This window comes from Pan troglodytes, chromosome 1, assembly GCF_028858775.2.
Source record: "Pan troglodytes isolate AG18354 chromosome 1, NHGRI_mPanTro3-v2.0_pri, whole genome shotgun sequence".
In the NCBI taxonomy this organism is placed as follows: Eukaryota; Metazoa; Chordata; class Mammalia; order Primates; family Hominidae; genus Pan; species Pan troglodytes.
In genome coordinates this window covers 36,297,531-36,323,511 of record NC_072398.2, presented here as the reverse complement: position 1 = coordinate 36,323,511, position 25,981 = coordinate 36,297,531, and the positions used below count along the sequence as shown (strand labels likewise).

The window sequence follows — 25,981 nt, the reverse complement described above, 5'->3', positions numbered from 1 at the left end:
GAATGGCTGACTTCCAGAATTACCCTTTCCAGGAGAATTCCTCATTGTCTACGGCTGCATTGTCCAACAGGTGAGCCACTAGCCACTTTGTAGTTACTGAGCGCTTAAATGTAACTAGTTAATATCTCATTCATTTGATATTATTACGTTAAAATATCTTGGATTTATTGGGTTAAACAAAATGTTTTATTTCCATTAATTTCACCTATTTCTTACTTTTAGTTTAAAACTACATAAATATTAGCTTGCCTTGTATTTTCACTGGACAGCGCTGGTCTAAGTAATTAATAAGACCCAGCTGACATTAGCATCTATTTCTTTCTCCTCTAGCGTTTCTCGAACTGGTTCTACAGTAGCCTGGGGCACCGTTAATTCTGCCAAGGCCTGGCGTGGGATCTTTCTGAATCCTAAAATCCTGGGTGTTGGGTAAGAGGATGATGAGTAAAGAAGTGGCTAACTGGTCCCGTACCCACTGCGCATCTCGCAGAGCGGGCTCCCGAATCTCCTCCGGCAGAGCGTCCCCGAGCTTTTGCACGAAGCGGCCGCACAGTTGTAGCATTTCGGTCACAGCCCGCTTCGAGGTGCAGCGCACCCGAAAGTCCTCTCGGGGAGTGGCGGAGACCAAGGCCTGGCTCTCTGTGCCAGCCGCGAGCTCCTTGTCCCATGGAGGGTCAAGGACCACCAACTCAGAAGACCCCGCCATTTTTCGTCTGAACTGTGGGCGGGGCACTCTGGAAGCGGAAAAGCGCGTTCACACTGGTGTAACTAGCATGCATCCGGCTGGAAACTCAGGACGCTGCAGCTGAAACGTTCCGGCTCCGGCTCTGCTGGCCGGTCTAAAGTGGCAGCCGCCGGGGCGCAATGCGAGCGGCGGGCGTAGGGTTGGTGGACTGTCACTGCCACCTCTCCGCCCCGGACTTTGACCGCGTATGTGAGGGCGATACGGGGCCAGAGGGAGCAGGGAGGCCCCCGTCCTTTCCCCTCGTGTTATCTTTGCTCTCCTCCCTTGGGACGAAACCCCATATCAGCCGCCCAGACCCTTGTTTATGGCCATATGACCTTGCCCCTCATTTCCCTATTCCCTATTTAACCTCAGACATACCGATTTTTTTTTCCTGATTCAGTCGCGGTAAGCTATCTCCACAAGGCTTTTGTTTGCTCTTCTGAGTTCCTGGAATCGTTCCCTCACTCCCCTTGGCTGGCCTGTTTTTCCCCTCGGGGCTCTCACCTCCTGGCTGAGATGCCAGTCTTTGTGGGAAGCGGTCCTCGAAACGCGTTCAAATCGGGGAGAGGTCGGGCGCGGGCTCACGCCTGTAATCCCAGCACTTTGGGAGGCCGAGGCGGGCGCGGCGCATCTCCTGTGTCCAGGAGATCGTGACCAGCCTGGGCAACATGGTGAAACCTCGTCCCAACCAAAAAAAAAAAAAAAAGCCAGTGATTGTGGCGTTTGCCTGTGGTCCCAGCTACTCGGGAGGCTGAGGTGGGAGAATCGCTGGAGCCCAGGAGGTGGAGGTTGCAGTGAGCTGACATCAAGCCACTGCACTCCAGCCTGGGTAACAGTGAGACCCTGTTTAAAAAAAAAAAAAAATTCACAAATGGGGGAGAGAGGCAAACAAACAAACAAAAATACATGGCCGAGTGTGGTTGCTCACACTTGTAATCCTAGCACTATGAGAGGCCGAAGCGGGTGGATCGCTTGAGCCCAGGAGTTTGAGACCAGCCTGGGCAATGTGGTGAGACCCCGTCTCAATTAAAATAATAATACACACATAAAATCAGTTACAAACTGTTCTACCCATTACGTGGGAAACTAGAGACTAATAATAGAGGATTAAGGGGGGTTTTATTTCAGGGGGAAATCCTCCCAGGAGCTGACACTTAAGGCTGAAAAGACAAGGAGCCACCCAAGCAAGGGGGTGAGTGTATGCTGGTTAGGGAAACAGATAGGTTGCAGGCCCCCAGACAAGCTAGAATTTGGCACATTTCTGTTGCCAAAATGCTAAGTGGAGCCTGATGAGCTAGAAAGAGAAAGGCATGAAACAAAACTGGGGAGGTTTGCAGGGGATAGATGAGGTGGGTCAGTAAGGAATTTGGATTGCATTTGAAGCACAATGCAGATTCATTAAAGGGCTTTTTTAAAATTAATTTTCATTTTTTTATTTTTTTAGATTGAGTCTGGCTGTGTACCCCAGGCTGAAGTGCAATAGCATGATCTCAGGTCATTGCAACCTCCGCTTCCTGGGCTCAAGAAATTCTCCTGTCTCAGCCTCCCAAGTAGCTGGGATCACAGTTGTGTCCCACCACGCCTGGCTAATTTTTTTGTATTTTTAATAGTGACAGAGTTTTGCCATGTTGTCCAGGCTGGTCTTGAACTTCTGGCCTCAAGTGATCAACCCTCCTTGGCCTCCCAAAGTCCTGGGATTACACAAAAATGGATAGGCATGATGCTATCCATTTTAACACCATTTTGCTGCTGGCAAATTTTGTATGGCAAATGGGTGGAGGAGAAGAGTGGAAGCTACAAGACTAGTTAGGAGGCTTTTGCAGTATATAGGCAAGAGATGTTGGCTGTTGGTACTATGATGATAGCAGGTGAGTTTGAGATGAATACATGGATTCAAGATACATTTTAGAGAGAGAATCCACAGTAAGTACTAAAGAATTGGATGTGGATAGCAAGGGAAAGGGAGGAGTCAAGGATGACTCAGATTATTAGCTTGTGCTATAGGGAAGACCAAGGTCTGAGGTGGAGGTGGGGAGGTCAGCAGAAGGAATAGGTTTGTGGGGAGAAAATAAAGATTTATGTTTGGGGCATATTGGGAAACCTAATCCCATCCAAATGAAGATGTCATAATTTTTAAACATGAGTCATGGGCTCAGGAGAGAATTACAAGCTAAAGATAAAAATTGGGGGCCGGGCGCAGTGGCTCATGCCTGTAATCTCAGCACTTTGGGAGGCCGAGGTGGGCAAATCATAAGGTTAGGAGATCGAGACCATCCTGGCTAACATGGTGAAACCCTGTCGCTACTAAAAGTACAAAAAAATTAGCTGGGCATGGCAGCGTGTGCCTGTAGTCCCAGCTACTTGGGAGGCTGAGGCAGGAGAATGGTGTGAACCTGGGAGGCGGAGCTTGCAGTGAGCCGAGATCGCGACACTGCACTCCAGCCTGGGTGACAGAGCGAGACTCCATCTCAAAAAAAAAAAAAAAACTGGGGACTCAGGCTGGGTTCGATGGCTCACACCTGTAGTCCCAGCACTTTGGGAGGCCAAGGTGGGTGGGTCACCTGAGATCAGAAGTTAAAAGACCAGCTTGGCCAACATGGTGAAACACCATCTCTACTAAAAACACAAAGTTTAGCTGAGTGTGGTGGCGGTCGCCTGTAATCCCAGCTACTCTGGAGGCTGAAGCAGGAGAATCACTTGAACCCGGGTGGCGGAGGTTGCAATGAGCCGAGATCGCACCATTGCACTACAGCTGGGAGACAAGAGTGAAACTTCATCTCAAAAAAAAGAAAAAAAATGGGGGCCTCAGCATAATGATGATAAAACCATGAGAGGAAGTGAAATCACTCAAGGCAAGTGCAGAGAGAGGAGCAGATGTTCTTGAAGTCTGAAAGAGGAAGGGGAGCTAGTCAAGGAGACTGACAAGTAGCCACCAATGAGAGAGTGGTATTGCAGAAGTGAAGGGTGGAAAGCATTTCAAGAAGGAAGGAGTAAGCAAGTGAGGGATTCCGAATGCTGCTGAGGAGTAGAATAAGATGAGGACAGAGAAATACCCTGTATATTTGACAATAGAGGCTTCTGTTTTAGTGCTGGGAACAGTAGCCAGACTTTACTGATAGTAAGAGTAAACAGGAGGTGGGTCAGTGTAGGCTCTTTGTTTTTCACCAGTCCATTAGTTGCTATCATTGTTATTCTTTGTGATGCCACAACTACATTGACATATACAGTCCAAGATTAGCTGCTTATTCATCTAAAATAATGGTGATTTCTTATGCTTGTTTTAGGATTTGGATGATGTGTTGGAGAAAGCCAAGAAGGTAAGTCAATATTTGTAATTGCTCTTTTGGTTTTTTATTTTAACTATCATTTCAAGCAAAAACAGCTTGAAATTTAGATATACTACCTTGATGTTGTTTCAGTAGTTTATAGTAAGTAGCATTTTTTATTTTTATTATTTTATTTATTTATTTATTTATTGAGACAGAGTCTCGCTCTGTCGCCCAGGCTGGAGTGCAGTCGTGTGATCTTAGCTCACTGCAACCTCTGCCTCCCAGGTTCAAGTGATTCTCCTGCCTCAGCCTCCTGAGTAGCTGGGACTACAGGCACACATCACTGCACCCAGATAATTTTTGTATTTTTAGTAGAGACAGGGTTTCACCATGTTGGCCAGGCTGGTCTCGAACTCCTGACCTGAGGTGATCTGCCCACCTCAACCTCCCAAAGTGCTGGGATTGCAGGTGTGACCCACTACGACCAGCCAATTTTTATTATTTATAATTAAAATAGAGACAAGGTCTGACTATATTGCCCAGGCTGGTGTCAAACTTCGGAGCTCAAGGAATCTACTCACCTTGGGCTCCCAAAATGCTGGGATTATAGGCATGTGGCACTGCTCCCAGCCTAAGTAGCATTTATTAAGTGTTTGCTACATGCCAGGTAGTGAGCTAAGGCCTTTCTCGACTTTACCTCATTCAGTGTTTCACAATAGCCTTCTGAGGAAATTACTAATTTATAGCCAATCATTCCCCATTTTTATAGATGAGGAATCTAAGGCCTAGAGATGAGTAACTGGTCCAAAGACACATGCTAGTGAAGTGATAGAGACAAGTTAGTCTGAATTCAAAACATGTTCCTATAGCTACCATGCTCAACAGCCCTATGGAACAAATTGGTCCATCTTTCAGTTTTTAAATTCACGTGGTTCTGGAGATCTGGGATATATTATTAAAGTTTTCTGAGATGTTTTGATTTGCTTAGAAAAATTATTTTTTTGGAAGTGTTTATGAAATTCATTGTAACTAGCATTTTGTGGCCATCTCAAAAAATGATACAGCCAGAAATGGTTGTAGTGCATTTTTACATACAGGTAACTTTCACTGTGGCAGCTTAATTAGGAATGTGGGCTTTGGACATATATAGACCTGATGACCTTGGGCAAGTTATTCGACATCCAAAACTCTGTCTCCTGATCTATACAGTAGACTATAGCCTACTTTATAGGTTTCTGTAAATTAAATGAGGCAATATTTATATTCACTGAACATAAGGTCCGAAACATAGTAAATACTCAATGATAGCCCTTCTGATTGTATTCATGAAGCATGGCTGAACAAGGATAACTAAAATGCAGAGAAAACTTGAAAATTTTCTATAATTTATATTAAATGTATATTGTTTGTAACCTTATTCTTTTTTTTTTTTTTCAGGCCAATGTTGTGGCCCTTGTGGCAGTTGCCGAACATTCAGGAGAATTTGAAAAGATTATGCAACTTTCAGAAAGGTGCTACTTTTAATTAAGATTTTAAAGGGTTGCTAATAAGAACACAGTTATGACATCCAGTTTATAATATCAAAGATCCATTTTTAAAGAGAATAAAGAGGAAAAAGCATTTTAAGATAGCCCTAAAGAGATTATTTTCTACTTATTCCTTTTTTTTTTTCTTTGAGAGATGGAGTCTTGCTCTGTCACCCAAGCTGGAGTGCAGTGGCGCAATGTCGGCTCACTGCAACCTCTGCCTCCTGGCTTCAAGCAATTCTCTGCCTCAGCCTCCCAAGTAGCTGGGACTAAGGCATGCACCACCAGGCCTGGCTAATTTTTATATTTTTTGTAGGTACAGGATTTCACCATGTTGGCCAGGCTGGTCTCAAACTCCTGGCCTTAAGTGATCCACCTGGTTCAGCCTCCCAAAGTGCTGGAATTACAGACATAAGCCACCATGCCCGGCCTCTACTTATTCTTTAGAATATGTTGTAATCTACTAGTCTACTGTTCCTGCTTTCTCAGTTGGTTCTACATTTTTAGGTATAATGGGTTTGTCCTGCCATGCTTGGGTGTTCATCCAGTTCAAGGACTTTCACCAGAAGACCAAAGAAGTGTCACACTAAAGGTAACAGTCATACAAAACAGGAACCATTAAAAACAAACAAACAAAAGAATTATTTGACTCAGTAATCCTCCTCTTTCTAATTTATATTCTCAGGAAATAATCCAAAAGAAGGAAACACTACCTTCTTTAACAAAGATGTTTGTTGCAACATTATTCGTAATAGAGAAAAAGTAGAAACAGCCTAGAGGTTCAGAAACAAAGGAATCATTAGTTAAGTTGTAGAGTGTTAAATATAATGCATTTATAGAAAATGAGGATTATAAAGTGTGTATAGCACATGGAAAATGCTTACTGTATAATATAGGGAGAAAAGCAGGATACCAAATAGCATATTCACTATAAGTGACATCTACATAAGCATATATTCATAAGGAAAAGACTGGAGAGAAAACACAGAAATGATAGTAATTGTGATGATCTGTTAGAATTATCTGTAACTTTTTTCACATTTTTTTGGTACTGTAGTCATGTTGCTTTGGCAAAAAAAGTGATAGAATATCTAGAAAAAGAAAGATACAAATTCAGAGGTGCCATATACTATTAGGGAACAGATTAGTTCAAGTAAGTAGTATTATCTTTGAACATAGAACCATTGTTACAGGATTGCTCTCCAGCTATTAAATTGCACTGATTTGTACCCTCTCTAAAAACGTCCTACCCGCACTGACTCACGATAGTCGGTATGTCTTATATTTCACACTTGTCTCCTGACTCAGCATCAGGAAGATCCACAGTTTCATGAGTGTTTTATTGCATAATTGGTTTGATAGCCCCATTTCAAAGAAGTAATGACTTTTTGTTACCTATGAATAAATTAAGATATAGTGCCATTTAAAAAATAATAATGTAGGCTGGACACAGTGGCTCGTGCCTGTAATCCCAGCACTTTGGTAGGCTGAAGTGGGCGGATCATGAGGTCAAGAGATTGAGACCTTCCTGGCTAACATGGTGAAACCCTGTCTGTACTAAAAATACAAAAACTTATCCAGGTGTGGTGGCATGCACCTGTAGTCCCAGCTACTCGGGAGACTAAGGTGGGAGAATCGCTTGAACCCAGGAGGCGGAGATTGTAGTAAGCTGAGATTGCTCCAGTGCACTCCAGCCTGGGTGACAGAGTGAGACTCCATCTCAAATAATAATAATAATAATAATGTATCTCTCTTCCTATATTAAGATACCTTAGGTAGCTCTACTTATTTCAAAATAAAATTCATGACCAGGCATGGTGGCTCACACCTGTAATCCTAACACTTTGGGAGGCCGAGATGGAAGGATCACTTGAGCTCAGGAGTTCAGACCAGCCTGGGCAACATGGTGAGACTCTATCTCTCAAAAAAAAAAAAGTAAAAGAAAAGAAAGAAAATAAAATTCATTCATTTCAGGTAAAAATGCTTATCCTGTAGCTATCCTGAATTGTTAAGTATGATAAAATTAGCTACATTGCCAGATAATCACAGTTCTACAAATGTGGAATCATAGCAAGGCAGCACTTCTTTCATTTATGTGGGGATTTATACCAATAGACATTCATTTAGTTAGGTAGTCAACCAGTGTGTACTGAGCACCTGCTACATGCCAGGCACTGCTGTCAGCACTGCAGACCCAATTATGAGTAAGATCGTGCTCATGGAAGCTAGATTCTAGATGGCCCAGACAGACAGTCAACAATTACATGAGCAGGAAAACTTTCGATAGCACTAAGTGCTTTGAAGACAGTAAAACAAGATTATATAGTAGGTGTTGTGAATGCTGATTGTTAGATGATATCATCAAGGAAGGACTCTGGTAGTGACAATTGAGCTGCAACCTGAATGCTACAAAGGAACTGGCCATGCAAAGAGAGGATCAGGGTGTTATATGCAAAGGAAACAGCAAAGCACAAGGGTCCCAAGGTAGGAATAAGCTCAGTGTAGTCAAGAAGCAGAAAGAGGGCTGATATGGCTAGAGGAAGAGAGGAAGTGATAGTGATGGGGTAAGAGGGATGGGCGGAGATCTCATACAGTACCTTGTTGGATTTTAGTTTACATGCAGTGGAGGGTTTAATGTGAGAAGTATCAAGATGTAATTTATGTTTTAAAAAGATCCTCTTGGCTCTGGCGAAAATGAGTTTGGTGAAGAAAAAAAAACCCCTTGGCTATGGTATGAAGAGTGAGTTTTGAAGAGGGCAAAACATGAAAAGGGGAAAAAGTTAGAAGGCTACAAATGATGCTGGATGGGACCAGAGTACTAGCATTGGAGGTAGAGAAATGGGTGGATTTGGCATATGTTTGGCATTAATATAGAATTGATTGGACTGGTTAACTTACCAAAGTAATTAATATGCCAACAATATGATAGGTACTTCTTTTTTTTTTTTTTTTTTTTTTTTGCGATAGAATCTTGCTCTGTCACCCAGGCTGCAGTGCAGTGGCGCCATCTTGGCTCACTGCAGCCTCTGCCTCCCTGGTTCAAGTGATTCTCGTGCCTCAGCCTCCTGAGTAGCTGGGATTACAGGCACGCACCACTACACCCGGCTCATTTTTTGTATTTTTAGTAGAGATGGGATTTTGCCATGTTGGCCAGTCTGGTCTCAAACTCCTGGCCTCAAGTGATCCACCTGCCTTGGCCTCCCAAAGTGCTGGGATTACAGATGTGAGCCACCACACCCAGCCAATAGGTAATTCTTGATTATCAAAGCAGATATGAACTTATCAAATGTTGTGATAATACTCTGGAATAGACTAGAGATGAGCAGAGTTAGCCCTATTTTATTCCAGTTGCACTTGTAGTCCATACTACAGTTTAGTTTTCTCCTGCTGATTAGATTATAAACCCCTTTAAAACAGGAAGTATGCCTCATTGCACCTTTACAGGCTTCTAAAATATGTGGTACAAAGGTAGGTATGTAGTAAGTATTCATCAAATTAACTTGTTTTATAAGATGAATTACCTAGTATCACACAAACCTTTTAACATATTCCTGAATTAATTAATTCATTCAATAAATATTATTACCAGGCACAGTTTAGGCACTGGGGATAAACCACAATGAACTGTGATGAACAAATGATGCTGGATGGGACCAGAGTACTAGCATTGGATGTAGAGAAATGGGTGGATTTGGCATATGTTTGGCATTAATATAGAATTGATTGGACTGGTTAACTTACCAAAGTAATTAATATGCCAATAGTATGATAGGTACTTCTTTTTTTTTTTTTTTTTTTTTGAGATAGAATCTTGCTCTGTCACCCAGGCTGGAGTGCAGTGGCGCCATAATACAATTCACTGGCGGCATTCTGCTGCCCCTGCATGCAGGGTATTTGCTCTCCAGTTAGCTGCTGTTTCTACTTGTTCCACTTTACTAATTTCTGTTAAACACTTGACCCCTGTTCTAAAGGTTCTGAAGACTAAACATTTTCTATAATAAAAAAATCTATTGTAATTATTTAAAATCATTCTGAATAAATCTCTTCTCCTCCTTTGATCCCTTTTGCCCTCCTTCCTTCTTTCATTCATTCCCTTTTTTGTCCCTTCTTCCTTTCTTCTTTCAGCAGCATGGTGGAAACAGCATGCATGAGCTTTGAAGTCAGAGGGACCTGGCCTACTGACTTCTGTGATCTGTGGCACATTACTTACCTTTGCCAAGTCTGAATTTCCTCATTTGTAAATAATGAATAATTATATAGTAGTATTATGCCCAATCATAAGGTATAGGGGTAGGTAATCTTTTTTTTTTTTTTTTACAAAAACCGTAATAGGGTGGGGTGCCATGGCTGACTCCTGTAATCCCATCACTTTGGGAGGCTGAGGTGGGAAGATTGCTTGAGGCCAGAAGTTGGAGACCAGCCTAGGCAACATACACAAAAATTTAAAATGTTAGCCAGGCATGGTGGCACGTGCCTATAGTCCCAGCTACTCGAGAGGCTGAGGTGGGAGAATCACTTGAGCCCAGGAGTTCAAGGCTGCAGTGAGCTATAATTGCACCACTGCACACTCCAGCCTGGGTCACAAACTGAGACCCTATCTTTAAAAAAAAAACAAAAACACAAAAGTATAATAGAACCATTAGCTGTTAAGGAACTTGAGACCTTATGAAGGGAGTGGGGATAGAACTGAGGGCAGAAATAGACCTATAAATAGCCTTATAAATATGTTTACATCTACTAAAATAAAATGACAAAGACCACACACACAAATAAATTTGTACATATTAAATAAGTAATATGAATTATATTCTACTATTAATTTTTATTTATCATTCTTGACTTGCTGAAAGCTTCCAGATCTGTTTTATTAGGAGTTTGAATAGTCTCACTGTAAATCTGTTTTGCTTTTTCATAGGTAATACATATTCCAAGAGGCATGGTTTTTTCTTCATCTGATCTTCCTCCAACTGTGTAATTTCTGTGACTCAGGCTTTCTAAGTGTTAGACATTTCCTGGGTGATTTCTCCTACTTCTCCAGTCCCTCTGAGATCTCAGAGACATAGAGTAGTTTGGATGTGTGATATGGAAAAAGCTTTGCCTGGAACTGTTTAACCTACTCAGCTTGTTGTCAAATAGCTTTTCTGACATCTAGGGTCATATACCCATCATTTTTCATGACAATGTTAATTCTTCTTCCAGTCTACTAGAATATATTTCAAGTCTACTAGAATATATTTTAAGGCCTTAACTTACCCTCCTTCATCTTTGTTCTCTCTCTCTCATAGTTGTAAAATCTACTCCTGTTCCTCTATCATCTGCTTTACCTTCCTTTTCTTAATTCTCTCTTGTTCTGATTATCCTCAGGAGAAATACTTGGCAATTTATATATCCTGAAACTAAAATTTGCAATGTAGTCTAAAAGGTATCTAGAACCAATTTTCCATATATTTATTTTCCCTGCCTAAGAAGGGAACCCTACAGGGCAAATTCTCCTCAGTGGAAAAGGTAATATCATTGAAACTAATGGTACACAGCTACTTCAATATTTAACAAGCATATATGAGATACTCATTGTTTATATTGCTGGGCATCTAGAACAAGTAGTCAAAGCAGGGCTATAAAGACAAATGAAATCAGTGAAAACAGTGCAAAGGAAGTATGGGATTATCATTATAAACTCACCAACCAGACGAATTCTAAGGGGAGAACCCAACAATGCAATCGCAAAGCTCACATGCAGAGATGACTCCCTGGTGGTTTGCCTCTCTTTTTCTTAGTGATTTCAGAATGTCCTAATGCCTCCTAAATGTCAGGAAATACCTCCTAAACAGAAGGCCATGTTTAAGTGGCGCTCTTCATAAAAAGTCATATTCTTGTAACCCGAATGGGTATGGGATATGTTTCTACTCAAACTTACAGGTAGAGGTACTCACCATTTTAGAAGGATTACTATTGGTAGTTCTTTGACTGCTTAAATGGATTAAATGTATGTAAAGCACCAGGATGGCATAGCACCTAGCACATAATAGGAGCTTGTGAAATAGTAGTTCCTTTCTTCCATTTTAACAATTTTACTTTTTTTCTCCCAGGATTTGGATGTAGCTTTGCCCATTATTGAGAATTATAAGGATCGGTTGTTGGCAATTGGAGAGGTAAACACCCACTAGCTGATCAAACAACTTCGAATTCAGACTTCTATATGATATATGAAAATAATCTTTAGTTCAGTATTGGTGATTATAACTGACTTGTATAATTATGTTCACCCCACTTAGCCAAATAATAATTCGTTGATACTTCTTTAATAAGCAAGAAAGCTTGGGGATGAAACAATCAAAAGCCTTACCATAGGCCTACCTTAATTGGAGAAAAATAATAGCATTTCTAAATACTTTGCTTTTTTTTTCTTATGCTTAAATATGGGTCCTTGCTCTGGTGAGTTAATATAGTATCTATAATTCTTCATAAGTAATTTAGAAACACACTTTAAATGGGCTAGAGTTTGTAATTAAAGAACTTTTTTATTTAAATAATTTATAATTGTGAATTTTTTTTTTTTTTTTTTTGAGACAGAACCTTGCTCTGTCACCTAGGCTGGAGTACAGTGGTACAATCCCAGCTGGAGTGCAGTGACGCAATCTCAGCTCACTGCAACCTCTGCCTCCCAGGTTCAAGTGGTTCTCCTGCCTCAGCCTCCCTACTAGCTGGGATTACAGGCATGCACCACCAACCCAGCTAATTTTTTTGTATTTTTAGTAGAGACGGGGTTTCACCATGTTGGCCAGGCTGGTCTTGGACACCTGGCCTCAAGTAATCCACCCACCTTCGCCTCCCAAAGTGCTGGGATTACAGGCTTGAGCAATCGTGCCCGGCTAATTGTGAAATATTTTTATTACTTGGTAATAAATTCCATTTTTAATTAGAGACAAAAGATAAGAATAACACCTAAATTCAGAATATAGATTATAGAATGCATGCCAAAATAGTCCTAGGAGGAGTCATCTATAGTCTGTGCCGTCCAATATAGTGGCCACTTAACGGCTTCTGAGCATTTGAAATGTGACTGCTCTGAATTAAGATGTGCTGTAAGTGTAAAATACACTGTGTATTTCAAAGTTTTAGTACCAAAAAGAAAAAAAAAAAAGGCTGGGCACAGTGGTTCACACCTGTAATCCCAGCACCTTGGGAGGCCAAGGCGGGCTGATCACTTGAGGTCAGGAATTTGAGACCAGCCTGACCAACATGGTAAAACCTTGTCTCTACTAAAAACACAAAAATTAGCCGGGCGTGGTGGCGGGCACCTGTAATCCCAGCTACTCAGGAAGCTGAGGCAAGAGAATCGCCTGAACCCAGGAGGCAGAGGTTGCAGTGAGCCGAGATCACGCCACTGCACTCCATCCATCCTGGGTGACAGAGCCACACTCCGTCTCAACAAAAGAAACAAAAAAAAGGAATATAAAATAACTCAATATTTTATATTGGCTACATGTTTAAAATAATAATATTTGGGATATATTGAGTTAAAGTATATTATTAAGATTAATTTCACCTGTTTTTGTGAATATTTTTAATGTGGCTACTAGAATTAATATTTTTATGTGGCTTGCTTTTGTGCTTCACATTATATATTTGTATTGGATAGCATCAATCCAAAGATCTCTTTTGAGGTTCCTTAAACCTAAATATGTAATATCTTTTATTTTTCTGCTCTAGGTTGGACTAGATTTCTCCCCCAGATTTGCTGGCACTGGTGAACAGAAGGAAGAGCAAAGACAAGTCCTAATCAGACAGATCCAGTTAGCCAAAAGACTAAATTTGCCTGTGTAGGTTAATTATTTTCCTATGTTAATAGCTATAGAGCAAATTAAATAATGATCAGAGTTCTCCTGAAATGGAACTCTACATTTATTTTTCTCCGAACTACTTTAATAGATCAAAAACAATACTTTCAGAATGGTACTTAAAAGAAATGTTGTTATCGTTAAACAGAAATGTGCACTCACGCTCTGCTGGAAGACCTACCATCAACCTTTTACAAGAGCAAGGTATTTCGTTTCCTGAGAAAAATAGGCCTGATGTTCAAGTTTGACAATTCCAGTTTATGTTCTCATAAAGCAAGCCATGTTTTAATCTGATTTCTTGAAGGGCAGGGGCAAGAAGGGGGGCAGAAATCATCTAAGATGATGTTGCAGGTCAGGCTACTGTTTACAAGGTTTTCAGTGTAATTATGATATTTCCCAGGCCCAGATAGAGTAAATGAAAAGTTGAATACAATAATTTATGTCCCTTAATTTAAAAATTAGCAGCTTCATAAAAAACAAAACAAAACAAAATTAGCAGCTCCAGTTTCTTTTATTTATTTATTTATTTTTTGAGACAGAGTCTCACTCTGTCGCCCAGGCTGGAATGCAGTGGCGCAATCTCAGCTCACTGCAACCTCTGCCTCCTGGGTTCAAGCAATTATCCTGCCTCAGCCTCCCATGTAGCTGAGATTACAGGCACCCACTATCACATCCAGCTAATTTTTATATTTTTAGTAGAGCCGGGGTTTTGCCATGTTGGCCAGGCTGGTCTCGAACTCCTGATCTCAAGTGATCCAACTGCCTCAGCCTGCCAAAGTGCTGAGATTACAGGATGAGCCACCGTGCCCAGCCTATTTAATTTTTTGAGACACAGTCTCACTCTGTTGCCCAAGCTGGAGTGCAGTGGCGCAATCTTGGCTCACTGCAACCTCCACCTCCTGGGTTCAAGCTATTCTGCTTCAGCATCCCAAGTAGCTAGCATTACAGGCGTGTGCCACCACACCCAGCTAATTTTTGTATTTTTAGTAGAGACGGGGTTTCACGATGTTGGCCAGGCTGGTCTTGAACTCCTGACCTCAGGTGATCCACACGCCTCGGCCTCCCAAAGTGCTGGGATTACAGGCGTGAGCCACTGTGCCTGGCCAGCAGCTCCAGTTTCTTAATCAGCTCAATCAGCTGATTAATGGGGAAAAGGTTAAAAAAAAGAAGGGCAATCACACAGCAATCACATTGCGTCACTGTTTTTTTATGTTTTATAGCTGCTACTTCAGAAATGCAGAATTTACAGAAATGCAGAAATACAGATTTTGGCCATGATACATACACACTCTCTTCTTTGCCAGTTGTTCCTAAAGTAAAATTACATCTTATGGCATTATTTTTCAACATTTTAAAGGTGCCATCCACAGTAAGAAATATAGTTTATTTTGAGACTCATATTTACATAAAGAAAGCTAACAAAAGTTTAACAAGCAATCCACATAAGTATATGTATGTATAGGTATGTAAGTGTGTGTGCTACATACACACACACACATATGTATAAGCACTCATTGGTTGTACTTATGAAACTAAACTAAGTTGGTTTCATAACTCACTTATGTTCAGAACCATCTAATAGTCATTCATACCATTTGAAAAAACTCTGTCAAATAATAAAGTAAATGAAATTGCCTGCCTAGAAATCAGTGATGAATAGTTCTGGAGTCACTGAAAGCATGATTTTTATGCAGGCTGAGCAGCTACCCTTTAATAACTGGGGATAGTTTTATGAAGCCCACTCTGACTATTGAGTTTGTGTCACTTAGTTCCCCATTTCTTCTTTCACTAGCATTTTTGTTAAGATAATCCATTTGACTGCTTAAAAACCTCCTGTTAGAAACAATTAGCTCACAGACTTCTAGAAAAGGTCTGATGGTGCAGAAAATTTATATTTGTCTTTAAAATTGAATATTTCTCTCTCTTTTTTTTTTTTTTTTTTTTTGAGACTGGGTCTGACACTGTTGCCCAGGCTGGATTGCAGTGGGGCGATCTCTGTTCACTGCAACCTCCACCTCCTGGGCTCAAGAGATCCTCCCACTTCAGCCCCACAAGTAGCTGGGACTATGGGCACACACCACCACACCCTGCTAATTCTTTTGTGTGTATTTTTAGTAGAAACTGGGTTTCACCATGTTGCCCAGTCTGGTCTCAAACTCCTGAGCTCGCTCAAGAGATCCTCCCTCCTCAGCCTCCCAAAGTGCTGGGATTACAGACATGAGCCACTGTGCCTGGCCAACATTATTGAATATTTCAATTTTATTCTGAAGATTAAGAATTTATTCTCTCTCTCTCTCTCTCTCTCTCTATATATATATACACACACACACATATATACACACATATATACACGTATATACATATATATACACTATATATACATATATACACATATATACATATATACACACATATATACATATATATATATATTTATTTATTTTATTTATTTATTTTTTTGAGATGGAGTCTCGCTCTGTCGCCCAGGCTGGAGTACAGTGGCACAATCTTGGCTCACTGCAACCTCTGCCTCCCGGGTTCAAGTGACTCTCCTGCCTCAGCCTCCCAGGTTCAAGTGACTCTCCTGCCTCAGCCTCCCAAGTAGCTGGGATTACAGGTGCCCGCCACTACGCTCAGCTAATTTTTTTGTATTTTTAGTAGAGATGGGGTTTCACCATGCTAGTCAGGCTTGTCTTGAACTCCTTACCTCAGGTGATCGCCCACCTCGGCCTCCCAAAGTGCTGGGATTACAGACGTGAGCCACTGCGCCCAGCCTATATGTTTTTATTAGTTTATTTTTTGAGACAGAGTCTCACTCCGATGCCCAGCCTAGAGTGCAGTGGTGCGATCACAGCTCACTGCAGCCTTGACATCTCAGACTCAGGTGATCCTCCCACCTTAGCTTCCCGAGTAGCTGGAACTACAGGCCTGCACCACCATGCCCAGCTAAATTTTGTATTTTTTGTAGAGATGGGGTTTCACCATGTTGGCCAGGCTGGTTTCGAACTCCTGGGCTCAAGTGATCCGCCTGCCTTGGCCTCCCAAAGTTCTGGGATTACAAGTGTGAGCCACTGTGCCTGGCCTAAAATTTACTATATTTTTATTCCATTCTTTGAACACCATACATTTATCCGCCCTTTAGAAGTTATAGAACCTCTTGTTTATATCCTAGTGACCAACATTTACTTAAAATTTCAGACTTCTGTTATTTAATTTGATTGATGGGACATAAAATGGAATACTGCCTTATCTTTCATTTTTGAAAGGTGCTGAGAAGGTACTGCTGCATGCATTTGATGGTCGGCCATCTGTAGCCATGGAAGGAGTAAGAGCTGGGTACTTCTTCTCAATTCCCCCTTCTATCATAAGAAGTGGACAGGTAAATTTTTTCATTGAAACTCATCTAATACTTATGAAATAAAATTTAAAACATGAGCTTTTCTTCCATACTTGTGATACTATTCTAGTTACATTACAAAAATTAATCTTAGGTATCTACCTCACATATATATAAAAATGAACTCAGAAATTGATCAAAGACTTAAATATAAAACCAAATAAGGCCGGGCGCAGGGGCTCACCCTTGTAATCCCAGCACTTTGGAAGGCTGAAGCGGGTAGATCACCTGAGGCCAGGAGTTCGAAACCAGCCTGGCCAACATGGTGAAACCCCGTCTCTACTAAAAATACAAAAATTAGCCGGGCGTGGTGGCATGTGCTTGTAATCCCAGCTACTTGGGAGGGTGAGGCAGGAGAATCGCTTGAACCAGGAGGTGGAGGTTGCAGTGAGCCAAGATCAAGCCATTGCACTCCAGCCTGGTCAACAAGGGCGAAACTCCATCTCAAAAAAAAAAAAAAAAACTGAAAATTCTTAGAGGAAAACAGGCCTTAATTTGTGTGACTCCTTGATTAGGCTGTGGCTTCTTAGATAGGTCATTAAAATCGTAAGCAACCAAAGAAAAAAACAAATGTATTGGACATAATCAAAATTTAAAATGTTCACAATAAAAAATTTAAGACTTTTATAATTCAAAGCACATTATCAAAAAAGTGAAAATACAACCCATAGAAAGATAAAAAATATTTTCAAGCCATGTATCTGATAAGGGTCTAGTATCCAGAATATATAAAGCACCATTACAACTCAATAAAAAGACAAATAACCTGATTAAAATATGTGCAAATTATTTAAATTAGATATTTCTCTAAAGAAAACATACAAATGGCCAATAAGCTCATAAAAAGACGCTCAACCTCATTAGCCATTATGGAAATAGAAATCAAAGGTACAGTGAGAGATACAACTTCATACCACTAAATTTGGAGTTCCTTAGAAACTTAATAAAATTACCATGTGACCCAGCAATTCCACCCCTAGGTAGATACCCAAAAGAGATTAAAACATATGTCCACACAAAAACTTGTACATAAATGTTTATGGCAGCATTATTCATAATAGCCAAAAAGTAGAAACAACCTAGATGTCCATCAGCTGATGAATGGATAAATAAAATGTGCTATATCCATATAATGGAATATAAAGTCATAAAAAGGAATGAAGAGGAATAAAGTCATGAAAAGAAATGAAGTACTGAGTCATGCTACAGCATGGATGAACCTTGAAAACATTATACTAAGAGAAAGCGACCAGACAAAAAACCACATCTTGTATTATTCCATTCATGTAAAATGTCCAGGTGAGGCAGATCTATAAACACAATATAGATTAGTGGTTTCCAGAATTTTGAGGGGAAGGATAATAGGGAGTGACAGCTAATGGGTATGGGATTTCTTTTTGGAGTGATGAAAATATTCCAGAACTAGATAATGGTGATGATTGTACAATTTTGTGAATATAGCAAAAAACACTGGATTGTGTACTTTTAAAGAGTGAATATTATGGTTATGTGAATTATAGCTTTAAAAATTAAAAACTAGGCTGGGCGAAGTGGCTCATGCCTGTAATCCCAGCACTTTGGGAGGCTGAGGCAGGCAGATCATGAGGTCAGGAGATCGAGACCATCCTGGCTAACACGGTGAAGCCTCGTCACTACTAAAAATACAAAAAATTAGCCAGGCATGATGGTGGGCGCCTGTAGTCCCAGCTACTCGGGAGGCTGAGGCAGGAGAATGGCGTGAACCCGGGGGGCGGATCCTGCAGTGAGCCGAGATGGCGCCACTGCACTCCAGCCTGGGTGACAGAGCGAGACTCCGTCTCAAAAAAAAAAAAAAAGAAAAAAGAAAACCATCCACAACCCAATCTAAAATTTAAATCGGGCTAGGCACTGTGGCTCACACCTGTAATCCCAGCACTTTCGGAGGTCAAAGCAGGCAGTTCACCTGAGGTTAGGAGTTCAAAACCAGCCTGGCCAACATGGTGAGACCCCTTCTCTACTAAAAATACAAAAATTAGCTGGGTGTGGTGGCGCATGCCTATAATCCCAGCTACTCAGGAGGCTGAGGCAGGAGAATCACTTGAACCCAGGAGGCAGATGTTGCAGTGAGCTGAGATCGCGCTTCTGCACTCCAGCCTGGGCGACAGAGACTCCATCTCAAAAATAAATACATTAATTAATAAAAAAAAAAATTAAATTGCATAAGAACCTTAGATTTGGGCCAGGCATGGTGGCTCATATCTGTAACCTCAGCACTTTGGGAGGCCAAGGCTTGCGGATCACTTGAGCTCAAGAATTTGAGAACAGCCTAGGCAATATGGCGAAACCCTGTCTCTACAAAACATATAAAAATTAGCCGAGTGAAGGCAGGGCACAGTGGCTCACGCGTGTAATCCCAGCACTTTGGGAGGCCGAGGCGGGTGGATCACGACGTGGTCAGGAGATCAAGACCATCCTGGCTAACATGGTGAAACCCCGTCTCTACTGAAAATACAAAAAATTAGCCGGGCATGCTGGTGGGCGCCTGTAGTCCCAGCTACTTGGGAGGCTGAGGCAGGAGAATGGCGTGAACCCGGGAGGCGGAGCTTGCAGTGAGCCGAGATCGCGCCACTGCACTCCAGCCTGGGCGACAGAGCGAGACTCTGTCTCAAAAAAAAAAAAAAAAAATTAGCCGAGTGTGGTGGTGTGTGCCTATAGTCCCAACTACTTGGGAGGCTGAGGTGGGAGGATGTCTTCAGCCCAGGAGATGGAGGGTCCAGTGAGCCGAGTACGTGCCACTCCACTCCAACATGAGTGACAGAGCCAGACTGTGTCTCCAAAACAAACAAAACCCTTAGATTTATAAACATAAAGCTTTGAGTGCCTTAAAGTGGATGTTAGAAAGAAACACTGAATGTGATGAGGGTGGAGAAACAACAGAAATCACTTCCTTGTCAATGTCGGCACATGATACCAGATGTTTGGATTTCTGCTTGCTGGGTATACCTCATTTTTGCTATGGTTACTATTCTTTGGTTTCCCTAGAAGCTTTGGATAATTTTTAGGAATTAGTGTTTATATTTTAACATAACTTTTAGTAGTGGAATTATGAGAACATCCAGTTAGCATTTATCAATTGAATTGTTTTTTTGAAGCAGAGTCTCACTCTGTCGCCCAGGCTGGGGTGCAGTGATGTGATCTTGTCTCACTGCAATCTCCGCCTCCTAGGTCCAAGCGATTCTCCTGCCTCAGCCTTCCGAGTAGCTGGGATTACAGGCGTGTACCACAATGCCTGGCTAATTTTTGTATTTTTTTTTCCACTCTGTGGCTGGGCTGGAGTGCAGTGGCGTGATCTCAGCTCACTGCAACCTCTGCCTCCTGGGTTCAAGTGATTCTGCCTCAACCTCCCGAGTAGCTGGAATTACAGGCAGCCACCACTACGCCTGGCTAATTTTTGTATTTTTAGTAGAGACGGGGTTTCACCATGTTGGCCAGGCTGGTCTCGAACTCCCAACCTCAAGTGACCAGCCTGCCTTGGCCTCCCAAAGTGCTGGACAGGTATGAGCCACCACCCCTGGCTTAATTTTTGTATTCTCAGTAGAGATGGGGTTTTATCATGTTGCCCAGGCTGGTCTCGAACTCCTGGTCTCAAGTGACCCACCCACCTCAGCCTCCCAAAGTACTGGGATTACAGGCGTGAGCTACCACAACCGGCCTATCAGTTGAATAGTAAAAAATAATTTTTTTTTTGAGGCGGAGTCTCACTCTGTTGCCCACTCTGGAGTACAGTGGCGTGATCTCGGCTCACTGCAACCTTGCCTGGCTAATTTTTGTATTTGTATTTTTATTTTATTATTATTTTTTAATTTTTTTGAGATGGAGTCTCACTCTGTTGCCTAGTCTGGAGTGCAGTGGCATGATCTCAGCTCACTGCAACCTTGCCTGGCTAATTTTTATATTTGTATTTTTATTTTATTATTATTATTTTTTATTTTTTTGAGATGGAGTCTTGCTCTGCTGCCCAGTCTGGAGTACAGTGGCGTGATCTCGGCTCACTGCAACCTCCACCTCCCGGGTTCAAGTGATTCTTCTTCCTCAGCCTCCTGAGTAGCTGGGATTACAGGTGCCTGCCACCATGCCTGGCTAATTTTTGTATTTTCAGTAGAGATGGGGTTTCACCATGTTGGCCAGGCTAGTCTTGAACTCCTGACCTTATGTTCTGCCTGCCTCAGCCTCCCAAAGTGCTGGGATTACAAGTATGAGCCACCGTGCCTGGCAATTTTTGTATTTTTAGCAGAGATGGGGTTTCACCATGTTGGTCAGGCTGGTCTTGAACTCCTGACCTCGTGATCCACCCGCCTCGGCCTCCCAAAGTGCTGGGATTACAGGCGTGAGCCACCGCGCCCAGCCTAAAGCATAAATTTTAAGTTATTGCAGAATAAAATGCATTATTAGTATGTCAATTTAATGCTCTTTATCTTTATTTCTCGTGTTTTAAACTTAGCTGCTTTCTCTTTTCTCTAAGAAGCAGAAACTTGTGAAACAATTGCCTTTAACTTCTATATGCTTAGAAACAGATTCACCTGCACTAGGACCAGAAAAACAGGTAAATGGTTTTCTAATTTCTATATTATTTAGATTGTATCTTTCATTTGAGTTCTTTTCAATTTAGCTGTATTTCTCATTATAGTGTAAATACAGTGGAATCCTCATATACTGCCAGATTGAGGGCTTATATTAACTTTATTTCAGGTCTTTCTAAATATAGCTGTTGTGCTCCAGATAATATTATTTGATAATGAAGCATGTCCTAATGTATGTAATAATAAGAGTCAGACCAGTGTAGTAAAAAGCACAGTGTCTGCAGTCAGAAAGACAAATTCAAATCCTGTTATCTACCTAGTAGCTGACTTTGGGCAAGCTATTTAATCTCTCTGAAACTGCTTTTTCATTTATAAAATATGGGTAAAATAATAAATACATTAAAAGATTATGGTGGGCTGGGCACGGTGGCTCACACCTGTAATCCCAGCACTCTGGGAGGCCAAGGCGGGCAGATCACCTGAGGTCAGGAGTTCGAGACCAGCTTGACCAACATGGAGAAACCCTGTCTCTACTAAAAATACAAAAAAATTAGCTGGGCGTGGTGGCACATGCACCTGTAATCGCAGCTACTCGGGAGGCTGAGGCAGGAGAATCGCTTGAACCCGGGAGATGGAGGTTGCAGTGAGCCGAGATCGCACCATTGCACCCCAGCCTGGGCAACAAGAGCAAAACTCCATCTCAAAAAAAAAAGAAAAGATTATGGTAAGTATTATATGAAGTAACGTATGTGAACGTACCTAACAGTATCTGGTATACAGTAGGTACTCAATGAGTGTTCATTTTTCTTCTTTTAATTAGCATGTTATAATGAAGTTCTATTTCTTTCAATACAAGTATTGATATAGTCATGGGTTTATTTATATGATCTTTGCTGTTAGTATCTCTTTTTGTTATTGTAAGCCACAAAGAATCATATTTTAAATTTCACTCTCTTTCATATTGCTACTATTTTAAATTGTAATTTTCTGAAAGTAAGCCACAGTATATGCTTTATTTGCTTTAGGCAGTACCTATTACAATGACCTCCCAATGTGCAGTTTAATAAGTGCCTTTGACTACCCATCAGATCTGTGTCTCTATGCCTGCAAATTCAGAGAATTGGCACTCAAAATTTAGAGGTTTGGGAACAGTAGCAATTATTATCCGTTTATTCAGAAACTATGATTATATGTGATTGCAATGTGAATTTTACTAACTGATGTTCAATTAATGTTTCTATTTTTCTTTTTATTTTCTTTCTTTTCTTTTTTTTTTTTTGAGACAGGGTCTACTCTGTCACCCAAGCTATAGTGCAGTGGCGTGATCACAGCAACCTCGACTTTCTGGGTTCAGATGATTCTCCATCAGGCATGTGCTACCATGCCTGGCTAGTTGTTTTTGTTTTTGTTTTTGTTTTGTTTTTGAGACAGAGTCTTGCTCTGTCGCCCAGGCTGGAGTGCAGTGGCGCAATCTCAGCTCACTGCAACTTCCGCCTTCTGGATTCAAGCAATTCTCCTGCCTCAGCCTCCCTAGTAGCTGGGATTACAGGCTTGTGCCACCACGCCCGGCTGATTTTTGTATTTTTAGTGCACATATATTTCATAAAAACAGGATTAACTTGGACATATTATTTTATAACTGATCTTTATGTGGTAAACCTCTGTATATATTTTTTTTTGTTAATTTTTTTTTTAATAGAGACAAGGTCTTACTATGTTGCCCAGGCTGGTCCCAAACTCCTAAGCTCAAGTGATCCTCCCACCTCGGCCTTCCTAAGTGCTAAGATTACAGGTGTAAGCCACTGCACCTGGCTGAACCTCTGTATATATTAATAAACATACTTTTCTTCATCATGTTTAATAACTGCATAATATTCCAGTATGTGAGTTTACCATATTTAACTTGCTATTGGTCATCTAGATTGTATTATAAACAACATGATTAACATAAATCTTTGTGCCCATTTTTAATTTTTTTGGGCTACATTACCAAAGTGCATTTTAAAAATTTTAACAATAATGTTGTTCTTCTGAACATTATCATCCTGAGTAGATACTTATTGATAGTAACAATAATAATTTATTTCATAAAATCTAAATGTTAGTGATTGTAGAGGCACCATTGTTTACCATTGTTTTATGACCATTAAGAAAGAAAAAACACTGCCAGTTATACTATGAAATACCACTGAATCTAAATGAAATATACTGTATCAATTTCAGAGATGTTAAAATAGGAGAGGAAATGCATCTTAGAATCAGTGAAATACCAGTACATAATCTATTTCATCTTTCCAATACATGTTGGCAATTCTTGAATCAAACTGTCATGTAGCCTGTGAGGTAGGCGGCCAACCAGCAGAGCAGTGACCTTTTACAAGCATTCGCCTAAGCAACAAACCAAAGGACAATTAATCCATTAGTCAGGCAGGTTACCAGGTGTTCACTGTTTGCAGACTGCTTCATGTGCTAGGAGCTAGGGACTTCAATTGTAAATACCCCAGGGTTCTTTTCAGGAGCAGCACAGATTTACAATCAACATTGCAGCCACACCTCCCTCCCAGCCCTCATCCCCACCTAAAAAGAAAAAAAAAAAAAGGAGCCCATCAGTTGTTTTTACCAACTCATTTTCTTCTATCTATAGTCTCCAAGGATCTGCTTCCCTTCAGTGTCATGTTTGACATGGTGTCTGCTGTCTTGTTTCAGGTACGGAATGAGCCCTGGAACATTTCTATTTCAGCAGAATATATTGCCCAGGTGAAAGGGATCTCAGTGGAAGAAGTTATAGAAGTGACGACACAGAATGCATTAAAACTGTTTCCTAAGCTCCGACACTTGCTCCAGAAATAGCTTCAAAACCATCCATTACAAAATCGAATCAACTGCAGGGGGCAGCATTTGAAAAATAGAAATGTTCTGATGAAGAATCTGAACTGAAGAAGCTGTTTTATAGGGTTATAGAAGATTGTAATTGTAGAGAAATATTTCTCTTAGAAATAAAACTGGGCTTGGATCCTGAAACCCTGGGTTCTGATTCTAGCCTTGCGCTGCTTTTCAATTAGCCGAGTTCTGGCAGGATATTGGGAAAATACTGCTGCTACTTACATTGCCCTTTTATATAGAACCACCACCTGAACTGAAACCATTGCTACTGGGAAGAGTGGCTCCCACAGGAAGAGTATAAGCACTACTGTGATAAGGATGGAGTAAGCTAAAGTATACTTTTTTTTTTTGATGGAGTTTCGCTGTTGTTGCCCAGGCTGGAGTACAATGGCACAATCTTGGCTCACCGCAACCTCCACTTCCCAGGTTCTAGCGAGTCTCCTCCCTCAGCCTCCCAAGTAGCTGGGATTACAGGCATGTGCCACCATGCCCAGCTAATTTTGTATTTTTAGTAGAGACAGGGTTTCTCCATGTTGGTCAGGCTGGTCTCGAACTCCCGACCTCAGGTGATCCGCCTGCCTCGGCCTCCCAAAGTGCTGGGATTACAGGCATGAGCCACCGCGCCAGCCTAAAGTGTGATCTTACCACCTATTTTTCTTCCCATAGGAGTTAGCCAGTGAAGGGAGAATGTCTTGTTTTCTGTGCTATCAGAAATCTCTTTTCTAGGTTTGTAAAATTGAACTTTTAGTACTTCGAATTATTTCTCTTTAAGATAAAAATGCATACGATTTTTACACTGATCTTAGATTTTTGACTTATGAGGCCAATGGTTTAAACAATCATTATTAAATACCAAGCCCAAAAGTTTAGTTAATACACCAATTGTAAGTTCTGGTCTGAATTTTGTCAACATATTTATAATGTAAATGGCATTATTAAAAATGTATCTGATTTCTCTGTGAACAGTAATATTTCGTATTTTTAAGTTTAAAAATGTTAGTGTAAGCCAGGCACAATGGCATTCACCTGTAGTGCCAACCACTCAGGAGGCTGAGATGGGAGACCTTTTAAGGCTGAGTTTGAGTCAGGCCTGGGCAACATAGATGTGAGCACCTATCTCTAAAAAAGTAAATAAATAAAAATCTCAAAAAAATTAAAAATCTCAGGTGTAAAAACAGTTCTGTAGATAGATGGTAGTGATGGTAGCATATCAATGTTAAGGTATTTAATGCCACTGAACTGTACACTTATAACGAATTAAAATGATAAATTTTATGTTATGTGTATTTACTACAATTTTTTAAAAATCGTATATGTAGTTTAACAGGTGTGGTCAATATCAAAACTTAGGTATTTAATCTTGTTAAATTATATAAGCAGCAAATGCCGGAAAAAGTACCTGTCATAGAAAAAAATAAACTTGCTAAATCAAAGTGATTTTATGAAATGATCTTCAATAAATATTTTGAAATGAATTCATTTATGGAAGAATCAAAACTAGGTCAGATTGTCCAAACCAGACTAAGAAACTGAATAGGGTATTTTATGAGGTATTTAATGACTCATCAGCACCATTATAAATGAAATTCCTACATTTAACAGGAGATTATATTAAAAACGGACTTTTAAGCTCTCTTCCAACTCTGTATTTCTTTTCCCTATTTCCTACCTTCTGTACACATACCCTTTGTCAGACTCTTACCATTAAATCGTTTAAGGTTCAAGTTAAATTACTTCATCTTGCCTCATCACCCAGCCAGACATGATCTTTGCCCTCTAAAT

General features: G+C 40.8%; 2 protein-coding genes across 18 annotated transcripts in view; one reads left to right on the top strand and one right to left on the bottom strand.

Moving 5' to 3' along the window:
* NSL1 (NSL1 component of MIS12 kinetochore complex) overlaps positions 1-763 on the bottom strand; it is a 53,739-nt gene extending 52,976 nt beyond the window's left edge. For 6 of the 7 annotated variants that reach the window (XM_003308742.6, XM_054658543.2, XM_009441449.5 and 3 more), the window contains exon 1: positions 470-703. In XM_003308742.6, coding sequence (XP_003308790.1) covers positions 470-703 — 234 coding nt within the window. Of the gene's footprint in view, positions 1-469 lie in introns of all 7 variants that reach the window. The other variant, XM_514183.8, reaches the window with a different exon arrangement.
* Positions 756-25,636, top strand: TATDN3 (TatD DNase domain containing 3). Of its 11 annotated transcripts, XM_063792332.1 has the most exons (11): positions 852-927; positions 1,853-1,916; positions 4,009-4,041; positions 5,431-5,504; positions 6,027-6,111; positions 11,609-11,671; positions 13,233-13,342; positions 13,509-13,564; positions 16,627-16,739; positions 21,238-21,339; positions 24,023-25,636. In XM_063792332.1, exons 4-11 carry the CDS (start codon positions 5,488-5,490, stop codon positions 24,164-24,166), a joined length of 690 nt encoding a protein of 229 aa, XP_063648402.1. In that variant the 5' UTR covers positions 852-927; positions 1,853-1,916; positions 4,009-4,041; positions 5,431-5,487; the 3' UTR covers positions 24,167-25,636. The 11 variants fall into 11 exon arrangements, with proteins under 11 accessions (XP_001170542.1, XP_009439720.1, XP_514184.1 ...); XM_001170542.7 differs by lacking the exon at positions 1,853-1,916 and having other exon boundaries at positions 756-927; positions 21,259-21,339; XM_009441445.5 differs by lacking the exon at positions 1,853-1,916 and having other exon boundaries at positions 768-927; positions 21,262-21,339.
* Positions 25,637-25,981: the final 345 nt, after the last annotated feature.